This window comes from Hypanus sabinus, chromosome 2 (assembly GCF_030144855.1).
Source record: "Hypanus sabinus isolate sHypSab1 chromosome 2, sHypSab1.hap1, whole genome shotgun sequence".
NCBI classification, from domain to species: Eukaryota; Metazoa; Chordata; class Chondrichthyes; order Myliobatiformes; family Dasyatidae; genus Hypanus; species Hypanus sabinus.
The window spans coordinates 169,959,684-169,975,058 of NC_082707.1; the positions used below are offsets into that span (position 1 = coordinate 169,959,684).

Here is a 15,375-nt window from a genome sequence, read left to right on the forward strand (position 1 = left end):
CTCGAAACCTAACGGCGACCGCTGATGGGTCCGGGCTCGCCTTCAAATCGGCGGCGGCGTGTGCCGATTAACAAATAAACCAACGAGCACATTCACCCTTTTTCTCTCGTTATAACTTTCTCATATTATTCTTAGTTACGTAATATGCATGCATTTAAAAGTATGAAAATAGCTCGCACGTTCTTTTTAGTAACACAAGTCCATCGGTAGATAGAAACTACCTCTTCATCCTTTAGTCCCGTTTCGCCTTCTGTTTTGTTATACCTTTCCTTAATTTGTCAAGTATTTAACGACAGAGAGACGACGTGTTTGTGCTCAGGACCGTGGCCTCAATAGTCCACTTGTCAATAATCTACTCCATAACAATATCTGCCCAAAATCATGCCTGCACCAATCAGTGGCTCATTGCCAATCCTACCAACCCCTACATTCCAGCAGACCACCCTTCATCACTTCCAACATCTTCAACGAGATTCCAACACACGATTCAGTATTCTGAACGGACCATTCCTTTCTCAACTCCCTGGTCTGTTCTTCCATCACCAGCAACTACTCCCCCGTCTTTCCCGCTTTCACAGGAGATTTAAGACCCTTTATTCTTCCTTTCCCCACGGTCCATAAACCTAAATACTCCTTCCAGTCGAGAGTTACTCCCATGCAAACAACTGAACTACGCTTGGTCCTCACGATGTGGTTTTCTCATCTTCGGAGAAAGGAAGTGCAGATGTGATGACTGCCGTGTGGTGTATCTGTATTCAGTCCACAGGGGCTTTCAAATACCCACCATTTCAATTCTCTATCCCACTCTGTCCTAATTATCCATGGCCCTCCTTCATTGATCTTAAGGGACAGGGTCTCATCTTATAATGAGACTTGATATCAAATTCCATAATTTTGGGCAATATTTTCTCTATTTGACAACTGTCAGTTCTGCTGCAAGGTTATCCACTGATAATGTCAACTCTGTTTTTCTGTCTCCACAAACTGTGCCAGATTCTCTATTTTTTTTCTATTTGAATTGCCCGGACAACTCTGGCTTCATCCCAGTGGTTTTCCTTTCATCTCATACATCCCTTCCCAGTCGTGTTTGCAACTTTTAAAAAGCCACTTTCTCACTTTCCCTGCTCTGATGAAAGGTCTTTGACTTTCGATTGTGACTTCAGCTTTATCACAGGCACAAGCCTCACCACCATTGGGGGCATCTCCAGCACACCAGTGCTTTAAGAAGGTGGCATCATCATTGAGGAGGTTCACCATCTGGGGCACAACCTCTTCTCATTACTATCATCAGGGAGGAGGTACAGGAGCATGAAGACCTACACACCATGTTTTACCATTCGACTTAGAAGCAGAATTAGGCCATCTGGCCTATCGCGTCTGCTCTGCCATTCAATCATGACTGATCATTTTTAGTTCTTCTCAACCCCAGATCCTGGCCTTCTCCCCGTAACCTTTGATGCAATGTTCAGTCAAGGACCTATAAATCTCTGCCTTAAATACACCCAATGACCTGGCCTCTACAGCTGCATGTGGCAACAAATTCCGCAAATACGCCCACACTTTGGCTAAAGAAATTTCTCTGCATCTCTGTTTTGAAATGGTGCTCCTCTATCCTGAGGCTATGCCTTCTTGTCTTCTTGTTCTCCCAACTCCCCACTACGGGAAGCACCCTGTCCGCATTTACTCTGTCTAGGCCAGGGGTCAGCAACCTTTACCACTGAAAGAGCCACTTGGACCCGTTTCCCACAGAAAAGAAAACACTGGGAGCCGCAAAACCCGTTTGACATTTAAAATGAAATAACACTGCATACAACGTTTTGTTTTGCCTTTATGCTATGTATAAACAAACTATAATGTGTTGCATTTATGAAATTGATGAGCTCCTGCAGAGAAAACGAAATTACATTTCTGCATGCAACAAAAACATTTTGAACTCCGAAAATAAGATGTTGGGTTGAAGGTTACTTTTAAGTAAAATACTCAACGTCTATTTGAGTCCTTCTTGTGTTTATGAAAAACGCTAAACTTAAATTTGCCGCCAGCAGCAAACCAAAAATAACGTCAGCCAGCTGTCAACCTGAAAAATAAAAGGACTATTTCACTGAACAATGAAAACATATGAATATACGTAAAATAATAGGCAATTAAAATATTTATCATACTTGGTCAGGTTGACTCACACCTGACAATGCAGTCGTATTCGGTAGGGATGGATCGATGCTTAGGGGAGTGACCGGGAAGGATAATGTGTTTTTTTCCTCTCTGAACTCACAGAAGCGTTTCCCAAACGATGTTTGCATTGTGATGATTGCAGAATGTAAATACTCCGAATTTATCATGTCGTGACCTTGTTTGAACTCTCTCAAATTGGGGAAGTGAGACAATGTGCCTTTCTGTAAATCTCTGGCAAGCACTGTCAACTTGCGCTCGAATGCCAAAACATCCTCCAACATGTGTAGGGCTGTAAGTCCTTACCCCTGAAGAGCTGTTTTCAGTGTGTTCAGGTGCGCTGTCATGTCTACCATGAAGTGTAGCTTTTCCAGCCACTCTGGCTGTTCCAGCTCAGGAAAGGTGAGCCCTTTGCTGCCCAGGAAAGTTTTCACTTCTTCCAGACACGCGACAAAGCGTTTCAGCACCTCCCCTCTGGACAGCCAGCGATAAAAACACGTTGTAGCGGTGTGCTCACGCAGTCAGTAAACTGCAGTCGAATAACTTTATTCGAACTAAACAGCCTTGCTTTTAAGCCTCCCTCAACCCAGCCCCCATGGACGCAGATGCTGCAAAAGACGCGTACTCACAAACCCCCATAGGCTATCTCCCTTAGCCGGAATGCTGGCTAATTGTGAGCCGTTTCGGATGTGCCAGGAAATGTGTCGCCACACTTAGATTGTACAAGATCACCATAATCTTCAAATTTAGAATTACATTTCAAAAGCTAACAAAGTAACATAAAATACATTTTAATTAAATACTGACCAATTATTTCCCAAAGCCACAGGGAGCCGCAGCACAGAGGTGAAAGAGCCACAAATGGCTCGGGAGCCGCGGGTTGCCGACCCCCGGTCTAGGCCTTTCAACATTTGAAAGGTTTCAATGAGATCCCCCCTCGTCCTTCTGAATTCCAGTGAGTACAGACCCAGAGCAATCAAACATTCCTCATATGATAACCCTTTCAATCCTGGAATCATCCTTGTGACCCTTCTCTAGACCCTCTCCAATGACAGCACATATCTTCTAAGATGAGGAGCCCAAAACTGTACACAATGCTCAAGGCGAGGCCTCGCCAGTGTCTTATAAAGCCTCAGCATCACATCCTTGCTCTCGTATTCTAGACCTCTTGAAATGAACGCTAACGTGGCATTTGCCTTCCTCACCACCAAATCACCTGCAAATTAACCTTCAGGGTGCATAAGGACTCTCAAGTCCCTCTGCATCTCAGATTCCTGGATTTTCTCCCATTTAAAAAATAGTCTGCATTTTTATTTCTACTACCAAAGTGTTGACCATGCATTTTCCAACATTGTATTTCATTTGTCACCTTCTTGCCCATTCTCCTAATCTGTCTACAGGATGGGGTAAGAAGGGGAGGAGGGGCATTAACAGAAGTTAGAGAAAACAATGTTCATGCCATCAGGTTGGAGGCTACCCAGACGGAATTTAAGGTGTTGTTCCTCCAATCCGAGTGTGGCTTCATCTTGACAGTTGAGGAGGCCATGGATAGACATATCAGAATGGGAATGGGATTTATGTATTTGTGTAGTGAAACCAGAATGCAGGCCTCAATTATTAACGAAGATGTTACTTTTAACAATGGTGCATAAGTATTAGCAAATTTTAAAGTAAAGCTCATTTATAATGGTTGTTTAACAATTTTTTTGGTTCCAAGAAAACAGATTTTGTACATGTGTTAGATACTTCTCAATATAACAATAAGTACTCCTGTTTGAGTACTGTTGGAGGGGACAGCCTACCTGGGGGAAGCAACAGTGGCCGTGCCTCTGACACAGAGTCCATTCCTGTAGCTCAGAAGGGTAGGGAAAGGAAGAGGAAGGCAGTAGTAATACAGGACTTGATAGTTAGGGGGTCAGATGGGCGATTCTGTGGACGCAGCAAGGAGACCCAGATGGTAGTTTGCCTCCCTGATCCCAGGGTCCGAGAGGTTTCTGATCACGTCCAAGATGTCCTGAAGTGGGAGGGTGAGGAGCCAGAGGTCGTGGTACATATTGGTACCAATGACATAGGTAGGAAAAAGGAAGAGGTCCTGAAAGGAGAATATAGGGAGTTGAGAAGAAGGACCGCAAAGGTAGTAATCTCGGGATCACTGCCTGTGCCATGTGATAGTGAGAGTAGGAATGGAATTAGGTGGAGGATAAATGCTTGGCTGAAGGATTGGAGCAGGGGGCAGAGATTCAAGTTTCTGGATCATTGGGACTTCTTTTGGGGCAGGTGTGACCTGTACAAAAAGGACGGGTTGCATTTGAATCCTAGGGGGACCAATATCCTGTGGCAGGGAGATTTGCTAAGGCTACTGGGGAGGCTTTAAACTAGAATGGTTGGAGGGGGTGGGGATCAAATTGAAGAGACTAGGAAGTTAGTTCACAAATAGAGAAAGCTAGTAGACAGTGTGTGAGGGAGGATAGGCAGGTGACAGAGAAGGGGAGTGCTCAGACTGAAGATGTAGGGGGAGAAGGAAGAAAAAGATAATAAAGTTGTTTGCACCATTAGAGATAAACAGAGAGTAAGAGGTGGAGAGTTTCTTAAATGCATCTATTTTAATGCTAGGAGCATTGTAAGAAAGGTGGATGAGCTTGGAGCATGGATTGATACCTGGAAATATGATGTTGTAGCTATTAGTGAAACATGGTTGCAGGAGGGGTGTGATTGGCAACTAAATATTCCTGGATTTCATTGCTTCAGGTGTGATAGAATCGGGGGGGGGGGGGAGAGACACAAGAGGGGGAGGTGTTGCATTGCTTGTCAGAGAAAATATTACAGCGGTGCTTTGGCAGGATAGATTAGAGGGTTCGTCTAGGGAGAAGATTTGGGTGGAATTGAGGAATGGGAAAGATGTAGTAACACTTATAGGGGTGTATTATAGACCACCTAATGGGGAGAGAGAATTAGAGGAACAAATTTGTAAGGAGATAGCAGCTATTTGTAGTAAGCATAAGGTTGTGATTGTGGGAGATTTTAATTTTCCACACATAGACTGGGAATCCCATTCTGTAAAAGGGCTCGATGGTTTGGAGTCTGTAAAATGTCTGCAGGATAGTTTTTTGCAGCAATACATAGAAGTACCAACTAGAGAAGGGGCAGTGTTGCATCTCCTGTTAGTGAATGAGATAGGTCAGGTGACAGAGGTATGCGTTGGGGAGCACTTCAGCTCCAGTGATCACAATGCCATGAGTTTCAATGTAATTATGGAGAAGGATAGGACTGGACCCAAGGTTGAGATTTTTGATTGGAGAAAGGCTAACTTTGAGGAGATGTAAAAGGATTTAGAAGGAGTGGATTGGGACAATTTGTTTTATGGGAAGAATGTAATAGAGAAATGGAGGTCATTTAAAGGTGAAATTTTGAGGGTACAGAATCTTTATGTTCCTGTTAGGTTGAAAGGAAAGGTTAAAAGTTTGAGAGAGCCATGGTTTTCAAGAGATATTGGAAACTTGATTCCGAAAAAGAGAGCTACGATAGATATAGGCAGCATGGAGTAAATTAGGTGCTCGAGGAATATAAAGCACGTAAAAGAATCTTAAGAAAGAAATTAGACCCACTCATGCTCAATGGCTTAACGACATTATGGCCTGCTTGGACCTCGAAAAAATTCATTATTCAGTTCTTAATTCGGACTTAAAGTTCCGTAAGGTCTGGGGACCTTTTATCGAGTACTTTCATCACCTTCCTCCTAACTAGGGTTTTTTTTTCGGTCCCTTGCTTCAGCTCCCTTTTTTCTGGTAGTAGGCATTATTATCATCTGTTGCTAAGTGTATTCACAGTCTGGGAGTTTGATTGTCCTGATTTATATTCTCTATATTGTGTTGTGGTTGGTCTGGAGTTTTTTTTTTGTGTTGTGGGGCTGGGGGAGCATACTAAGTTTACTTGTCTTCAATTTGGGTGCTTTTTTTAAATTCTCTTTCTTTGTATCATATTGTCATTGTATGCTTAATTTTGCACTGTATTAATGTTCCTCATTTTGATCTGGGGTTTTTAATTTGTAGTTATGTAGAAAATGTATTAAAAAAAACTAATAAAAAAAAGAAAAATTAGAAAAGTTGTAAGATATGAGATTGCTTTGGCAAGTAAGGTGAAAATAAATCCAAAGGGTTTCTACAGTTATATTAATAGCAAAAGGATAGTGAGGGATAAAATTGGTCCCTTAGAGAATCAGAGTGGACAGCTATCTGTGGAGCCAAAAGAGATGGGGGAGATTTTGAACAATTTCTTTTCTTCGGTATTCACTAAGGAGAAGGATATTGAATTGTGTAAGGTAAGGGAAACAAGTAGGGTAGTTATGGAAACTATGATGATTAAAGAAGAGGAAGTACTAGTGCTTTTAAAGAATATAAAAGTGGATAAGTCTCCGGATCCTGACAGGATTTTCCCTAGGACCTTGAGGGAAGTTAGTGTAGAAATAGCAGGGCCCTGACAGAAATATTTCAAATGTCATTAGAAACAGGGATAGTGCTGGAGGATTGGTGTATTGCTCATGTTGTTCCATTGCTTAAAAAGGGTTCTAAGATTAAACCTAGCAATTATCGGCCTGTAAGTTTGACGTCAGTGGTGGGTAAATTAATGGAAAGTATTTTTAGAGATGGTATATATAATTATCTGGAACAGTCAACATGGATTTGTGCATGGAAGGTCATGTTTGACAAATCTTATTGCATTTTTTGAAGAGGTTACTAGGAAAGTTGACTAGGGTAAAGCAGTGGATGTTGTCTATATGGACTTCAGTAAGGCTTTTGACAAGGTTCCACACGTAGGGTTAGTTAGGAAGGTTCAATCATTAGGTATTAATATTGAAGTAGTAAAATAGATTCAACAGTGGCTGGATGGGAGGTGCCAGAGAGTAGTGGTGGATATCTGTTTGTCAGGTTGGAGGCTGGTGACTAGTGGTGTGCCTCAGGGATCTGTACTGGGTCCAATGTTGTTTGTCATATACATTAATGATCTGGATGATGGGGTGGTAATTTGGATAGTAAGTATGCAGATGATATGATAGGTGGCATTATGGATAATGAAGAAGGTTTTCAAAGCTTGCAGAGCGATTTAGGTCAGTTAAAAGATGGCAGATGGAGTTTAATGCTGATAAGTGTGAGGTGCTACATTTTGGTAGGAATAATCCAAATAGGACATACATGTTAAATGGTAGGGCATTGAGGAATGCAGCAGAACAGAGTGATCTAGGAATAATGGTGCATAGTTCCCTGAAGGTAGAATCTCATGTGGATAGGGTGGTGAAGAAAGCTTTTGGTATGCTGGCCTTTATAAATCAGAGCATTGAGTTGAAGAGTGTAACGTTGAGTTGGTATGTAACATTAAAATTGTACAAGGCATTGGTGAGGCCAAATTTGGAGTATTGTGTACAGTTCTGGTCACTGAATTATAGGAAAGATGTCAACAAAATAGACACAAAATCAAATCAACACAAAGAGAAACTGCCTTCACTTGTCAAGTCAAAGACTCTTCATCGGAACTTTCTTAGTTCTTTCATCAACCTGCAAGGTAAAATTTATGTCTTTCCACAGATATTACCTGACCTATTACATGTTTCCAGCATTTTCTGTTTTTATTTCAGATTTTCAATATATTCAGTTTTTTCTGAATAGATGTTAAACCAGTTTGGCAACATGATCATTGCTCATTGGCAGCTTCCATGAGTAGGTAGGATTTTCACCAACTTCAATGCAGTTTAGTTTCAAATGAGTGGAGAGTTGCAAGGCTGTGGGACCGGACGACATTCCAGGGCGTGCGTGGCATAACTGGCAGGTGTGTTTTCGGACATTTTTAATCTCTCCCTCTCCCAGTGTAGAGTGCCCTCCTGCTTCAAAACATCCACCATTGTTCCTGTACCTAAAAAGAGCAAGGTAACATGTCTGAATGACTGGCGTCCTATCCTATTCACCTCAATAAAAAGCAAATGCTTTGAGACGCTGGTTAAGGACTTCATCTGCAGCATGCAGACCCACACTGGACCCCCTACAATTCACCTACTGACACAACCAATTGACAGATGGCGCAATAGCCACTGCGCTACACACCGTCCTTACGGAGAAGAAGGATGCTCAAGTGAGAATGCTGTTCTTGGACTACAGTTCAGTATTTAACACCATAATTCCCTCCAGGCTCGACAAGAAACTCAGAGACCTTGGCCTTCACCCTGCCTTGTGTAACAGGATCCTGGACTTCCTGTCAGCTCCCTGGCAGGTGGTAAGAGTGGGTTCCCTCATCTCTGCCCCTCAATTCAGGTGCCCCTCAAGGCTGTGTCCTGAGCCTCCTCCTTTAATCTCTGTATACCCATGACTGTGTCGCCACCCACAGCTCCAATCTGCTAATTAAATTAATTGACAATACTACACTGATTGGCCTAGTCTCAAATGAAAATGAGGCAGCCTACAGAGAGGAAGTCATCACCCTTACACAGTGGTGTCAAGAGAACAACCTCTCCCTCAATGTCGCAAAAACAAAGGAGCTGGTTGTGGACTCCAGGAGGAATGGAGACTGGCTAATCCCTATTGACAAATGGATCTAGGGTTGAGAGGGTGAACAGTTTTAAGTTCCTCAGCATAAACATCACCGAGGATCTCATGTGGTCTGTACATACCGGCTGTGGGGTGAAAAAGGCACAACGCCTCTTTCACCTCAGACAGTTGAAGAGGTTTGGTATGGACGCAAATTCTAAGAACTTTCTACAGGGGCACAATTGAGAGCATCCTGACTGGCTGCATCACTGCCTGGTACTTCCCTCAATTGCAGGACTCTGCAGAGAGTGGTGCAGACAGCCCAGCACATCTACAGATGTGAACTTCCTACTATTTAGGACATTTACAAAGACAGGAGTGTAGAAAGATTATTGGGGACCCCAGTCACTCCAACCACAGCCTTTTCCAGCTGCTACCATCCGGGAAACGGTACCACAGCGTAAAAGCCAGGACCAGCAGTCTCTGGGACAGCTTCTTCCACCAGGCCATCAGACTGCTTAATTCACACTGATACGATTATATTTCTAAGCTATATTGACTGTCCTGTTGTACATAATATTTATTATAAATTACTATAGATTGCACATTTAGGTGGAGACATAACATAAAGATTTTTACTGCAAATTTATTAAGGATATAAGTAATAAAGTCAATTCAATTATCAAATATGTTTAATTTCTTACACAACTAAGAACCACATTTTATCTTACTCATATGGTATTTAACTAAAATAACTAAATCCCTAAATACCTGTAGAAGTGGCCAAACATCAAGGGGATGGGAATTCCATGAAGGTTGGACTGAAACTCGGAGAGGGGAGGACATAAAATCTCCTGTATGGCATCAATGAGAGGCGAGCGGGCCCAGTGTGAAGTTTATGAATGAACGGGGGTGGCGCTCTTTCCCAGTACGCTCTCTGTTTGTGACGGAGTTGCAGTTTGGCGCCAAAGCTGCAGGATGGCGTCCCAAGTGAAGAGTAAAGTTTCGGCTGTTTTTAAAATGCACGGATTAATTCTGAGATCGTAAGTGGAAAACATTCCAGAGTGCAATATCTGTAACTGTCATAGATTATTCATCCGTATTAGCAAAGACTTTTCAGTAGGCGATAAAGCGGTTTATGTTTACTTATTGGGACTCGCTCCCGAATGTAATGAAATACTCGAGTCCGTACAAACATAATTAATTGCAAAGAGTTTTGTCTTTGTTGAAATGTAAGCGAGCTCTCAGACGACATATTCATTGTAGAACACATTGCTGTTTTTATATTGCGAGGCGACTGCCGTACTCTCTCCTTGTGTATGTGTGGTGATTACAATAAATCAGTGGGAAGTCAACGAAAATATAACACAAGTGACTCTTGGTGGCAGAGTCATCGGACTACATTACTTCAAATGTTTAGTTAGTTTTCCAGAGTCCGATCATTGCTGTCAAGGATTTATTGCCGGAATTGTCGTTGAGATGGTGCCGTCTACAGCGGGTTTGCTATCACTAGCATATGTCGTAAAATGTGTTGTCTTTTGCGGCAGCAGTGCAAGGCAGTACATAGTAATGGGGGGGGGGAGTAAACAATAGAGTGTGTGTGGGTATGTGTGTCTATATTGCATAGTTATACTAGACAAGGAGCAGAAGACAGCAATATGTGGCAATCCCGAATGACAGTTACATCAGGAAGGAAGAATATGAGAAGCTGGAGAAATACCAGGGCTTGAAAGAGCCCAGAGAAAGGATGTGGAAGGTTAAAGGCAGAGTAATCCTGGTGGTGATAGGCACACTCTCCCAGTGGCTCCAACAAATCCCGGAAACAACAGCTGAGATCTCAGTCCAAAAGAGCTATTAGGAACAGCAAGGATACTGCACCAAATCCTCAAGCTCCCCGGCCTCCGTTAGAGGATCCTGGATTGAGGGAAAAATGGCAGGATACTAGGTAGTGTGGAGGAGCAGAGGGATCTGGTGGGGGTACATGTCCACAGACCCCAGAAAGTTGCCTCACAGGTAGATAGGGTAATTAAGAAAGCTTATGGGGTGTTAGCTTTCATAAGTCGTGGGATAAAGTCGCGAGGTAATGATGCAGCTCTATAAAACTCTGGTTAGGCCACACTTGGGGTGTGTCCAGTTCTGGTCGCCTCACTTTAGGGAGGATGTGGAAGCATTGGAAAGGGTACAGAGGAGATTTACCAGGGTGTTGCCTGATTTAGAGAGTATGGATTATGATCAGAGATTAAGGGAGTTAGGGCTTTACTCTTTGGGAAGAAGGAGGATGAGAGGAGACGTGACAGAGGTATACAAGATATTAAGAGGAATAGATAGAGTAAATTGTACAAGGCATTGGTAAGGCCGAATTTGGAGTATTGTGTACAGTTCTGGTCACCGAATTATAGGAAAGATGTCAACAAAATAGAGAGAGTACAGAGAAGATTTACTAGAATGTTGCCTGGGTTTCAGCACCTAAGTTACAGGGAAAGGTTGAACAAGTTAGGTCTTTATTCTTTGGAGTGTAGAAGGTTGAGGGGGGACTTGATAGAGGTATTTAAAATTATGAGGGGGATAGATAGAGTTGACGTGGATAGCCTTTTTCCATTGAGAGTAGGAGAGATTCAAACAAGAGGACATGAATTGAGAGTTAAGGGGCAAAAGTTTAAGGGTAACACAAGGGGGAATTTCTTTACTCAGAGAGTGGTAGCTGTGTGGAATGAGCTTCCAGTAGAAGTGGTAGAGGCAGGTTCGGTATTGTCATTTAAAGTAAAATTGGATAAGTATATGGACAGGAAAGGAATGGAAAGTTATGGGTTGAGTGCGGGCCAGTGGGACTAGGTGAGAGTAAGCGTTCGGCACGGACTAGAAGGGCTGAGATGGCCTGTTTCCATGCTGTAATCGTTATATGGTTATATAGAGTGGACAGCCAGCACCTCTTCCCCTGGGCACCACTGCTCAGTACAAGAGGACATGGCTTTAAGGTAAGGGGAGGGAAGTTCAAGGGGGATATTAGAGGAAGGTTTTTTACTCAGAGAGTGGTTGGTGCTTGGAATGCACTGCCTGAGTCCGTGGTGGAGGCAGATACACGAGTGAAATTTAAGGACTACTAGACAGGTATATGGAGGAATTTAAGGTGGAGAGATATATGGGAGGCAGGGTTTAAGGGTCGGCACAACATTGTGGGCTGAAGGGCCTGTATTGTGCTGTACTACTCTATGTTCTATGCACATACACACCATCCATAAAGCTTGAGAAATATATAATAAATACTAAAATAGTATAAAAATAAGTGAGGTGGTGTTTATGGATTTAATGCCCATTCTGAAATTGGATGGCAGAAGGGAAGAAGCTGTTCCAGAATCGCTGAGGGTGTGCCTTTGGATTCTTGTACCTCCTCCCTCGTGGTAGCAATGAAAACAGAGCATGTGATGGGGGTCCTTCATGATGGATACTGCCTTTTTGAGGCATCGCTCCTTGAAGATGTTCTGAGTGCCACAGAGGCGAGTGCTCATGATGTAGTTGATTAAGTTTACAACTCTCTGCAGTTTATTTTGATCCTGTGCAGTATCCTGTCATAACAGATGGTGGTGCAGCCAGTTAGAATGCTCTCCATGGTACAACAGTAGAAATTTGCAAGTGTCTTTGATGACATACCAAATTGCGAAGTTGCAGAACCTGGGCCTCTGTGCCTCCCTCTGTAATTGAATCCTCAACTTCCTAAACAGAAGATCACAGTCTGTGCGGTTTGGTGATAATATATTCGCTGACAATCAACACTGGCACACCACTTAGCCCACTGCTCTACTCTCTGTATACTCATGACTATGTGGCTAGGCATAGCTCAAATACCATCTATAAATTTGCTGATGATACAGTCATTGTTGGTAGAATCTCAGGTGGTGACGAGAGGGCATACAGGAGTGAGATATGCCAACTAGTGGAATGGTGCCACAGCAACAACCTGGCACTCAACGTCAGTAAGACAAAAGAGCTGATTGTGGACTTCAGGAAGGGTAAGATGAAGGAACACATACCAGTCCTCAGAGGGTTCAGAAGTGGAAAGAGTGAACAGCTTCAAGTTCCTGGGTGTCAAGATCTCTGAGGATCCAACCTGGTCCCAGCATATTGATGTAAAGAAGGCAAGACACTTTTCTCACTGTTACCATCAGGTAGGAGGTACAGAAGCCGAAGACACACACTCAGTGATTCAGGAACAGCTTCTTCCCCTCTGCCATCTGATTCCTGAATGGACATTGAAGCTTTGGACACTACCTCACTTCTTTAATATTACTGTTTTTGTACTTTTTAAAATATTCAATATACGTAATTTATTTACTTGTTTTATTTATTATTTCTCTCTCTCTGCTAGATTATGTATTGCATTGAACCGCTGCTGCTGAGTTAACAAATTCCGTGTCACATGCCGGTGATAATAAACCTGATTCTGATTCCTCAAACTCTTAATGAAGTATAGTTACTGTCATTCCTTCTTTGTAGCTGCATCAATATTTTGGGCCCAGGATAGATCCTCAGAGATGTTGACACACAGGAACTTGAAATTGCTCACCCTTTCCACTTCTGTTCCCTCTATGAGGACTGGTGTGTGTTCCCTTGTCTTGCTCTTTCTGAAGTCCACAATCATTTCACAACTTGGCCACAACTGTTTCAGCCATGTCTGATGTACTTGCGTGCTGGATCCCACCATCATTCGGGATTTAAATGTTTTACAAGTTGGCTTTTGTTTGACTGATCACAAAGTCATAACTCTATGGGGCAGGACTGCAGAGCTTTCAGCTGGTCTGTTGGTTATGGGATCGTTTTGTTCTGTTTCTTGTACATCTGCACATGCAGCTTCTCTTTGAGACTTCATACCTGCTGCAGCTCCTTCCGTGCCTCACTACAAAACTCCATTGACCAAGGATGGATGTTTTGGCTCCATGGTAACAGTGGACCCAGAGTTCAAAGTTCAAACATTCAAAGCAAATTGATTATCAAAGAACATATTCTGCATGTTACCATATATACTGCTTTGCGATTCACTTTCTTGCAGGCATTTACGGGGGGGGGAATACAATAGAGTTTCATGAAAAGCTATAGATGTAGATAAGCTATGTAGAAAAGCTATACAGTCAAACACAATGTGCAAAAGAAGACAAACTGTACAAATAAATAAAGTAATACCAACAACACGAGTCCTTGAAAGTGAGTGTGCAGGTTCAGAGTAGTGGTGAACAAAGTTATCCACGCTGCTTCGGGAGCCTGATGGTTATAGAGTAATAACTGTTCTTGGATCTAGTTGTGTGGGACTTAAGACTTCCGTATCTCCTGCTGAATGATATTAGTGGGAAGGGAGCATGGCGCAGATGATGTGGGTCTTTGATGGACACTGCTTTCTCGTGGCAGCGCTCTCAGTGGTGGGGAGAGATTTGCCTGTGATGGACTGGGCTGAACCCACCACTTTCGGCAGCCATTTCCGTTCCTGGGCATTGGAGTTCCCATACCAGCCATGATGCAATAGCTAATATACTCTCCACTGACTGGTACACTGCCGGATACAATGCTGGAGTTACTGATGTCCCAGAGCAAACCATGACTGCCTCCTTTTGAGTTGGAATATGGTTTGAGTTCATCTCATTTTGATGTTAGGACACATAATGGGACTTTTTGCCTCCTCAACATTTGTGCAGTGATCTCTCCTACCAGTGTTGTCATGGATTGATGTATCTGTCAGCGGTAGATAGACAAGGACAAGTATCCCCTGTGTGGTTCACTCTTGCTGCAGGCAGAGTCTGGCAATTGTATCCTGTACAACTGGCCAACTTGGGCCTGATGGTGTTACAAAATCAGTGATAATGGGTAAAGGGTAGTAATCCACCTAGGCTCCCCATAATTTCATAGGCCTTACTTTCCTTGACCAGTCCTGGCAATGTCTTTTTAATCATCCTCTATACTCTCCCCAGTATAACCTTTCAGTAGTGTGGCCTAGCTAACACTGTACTGTATACGGTTCTGTAAAATCCCCCCCCCCACTCATGTCTTTGCCCCTTACCTCATATGAGAAAGCACTCAGTACCCTGTTTTAACCACCTTATTGATCCACCTCGCTATCCTTAAGGATCTGGACACATACAAGGTCTCTCTGTTTCTCCTTAGCGATCGTTATCCTGGTACTTATTTGACATTGCCTCACACTTCACCTGGACTGAGTTCCACATGCCACTTTACTATACATTTCTCTAATTCAAAGTCTGTCTCGTTTTAATTAACATAGCCATTTTGCTGTGAGCCTCTTTGTGGTGCTTTTAGACAAGTCTGTATCAGTGGTATACAATGTAAGCAAGGAACTGGGTACTGTGCACAGTGAAATCACACTGGTAACAGCCCATCGACAATTACAATTGCTGTACCTTTCTGCTGAGGCAATTTTAGGTCCTGTTTCTTATCTTCGGCTTGTTCATAACCAAAGAAGAAAGCATCGAGCATGTGCAGGATCCTGGGGTGCAAAGTCCCATTCCTCCTCTCCAATTTCCCCAAGGCCCCACAGCTTGTTCTTCTACATGCTCATAAATTCTCCTGTGATTCTTTTTGCCATTAACCTACACTGAAGGGTAACTTGCGTACTCGAACATCTTTTGGGATGCGGGAGGAAAGGGCAGCCGCTAGTGGAAATCCATGTGGTCGGAATCAGGTTTATTATCAC

The 15,375-nt window shown here is 43.0% G+C and overlaps 1 protein-coding gene across 1 annotated transcript in view; it reads left to right on the forward strand.

Annotated features, from left to right (window-relative positions):
• Positions 1 to 9,562: 9,562 nt before the first annotated feature.
• Positions 9,563 to 15,375, forward strand: part of pole2 (polymerase (DNA directed), epsilon 2) — a 42,780-nt gene continuing 36,967 nt past the window's right edge. The window contains exon 1 of the mRNA XM_059959408.1: positions 9,563 to 9,724. Coding sequence (XP_059815391.1) covers positions 9,660 to 9,724 — 65 coding nt within the window. The 5' untranslated portion in view covers positions 9,563 to 9,659. The remainder of the gene's footprint in view (positions 9,725 to 15,375) is intronic.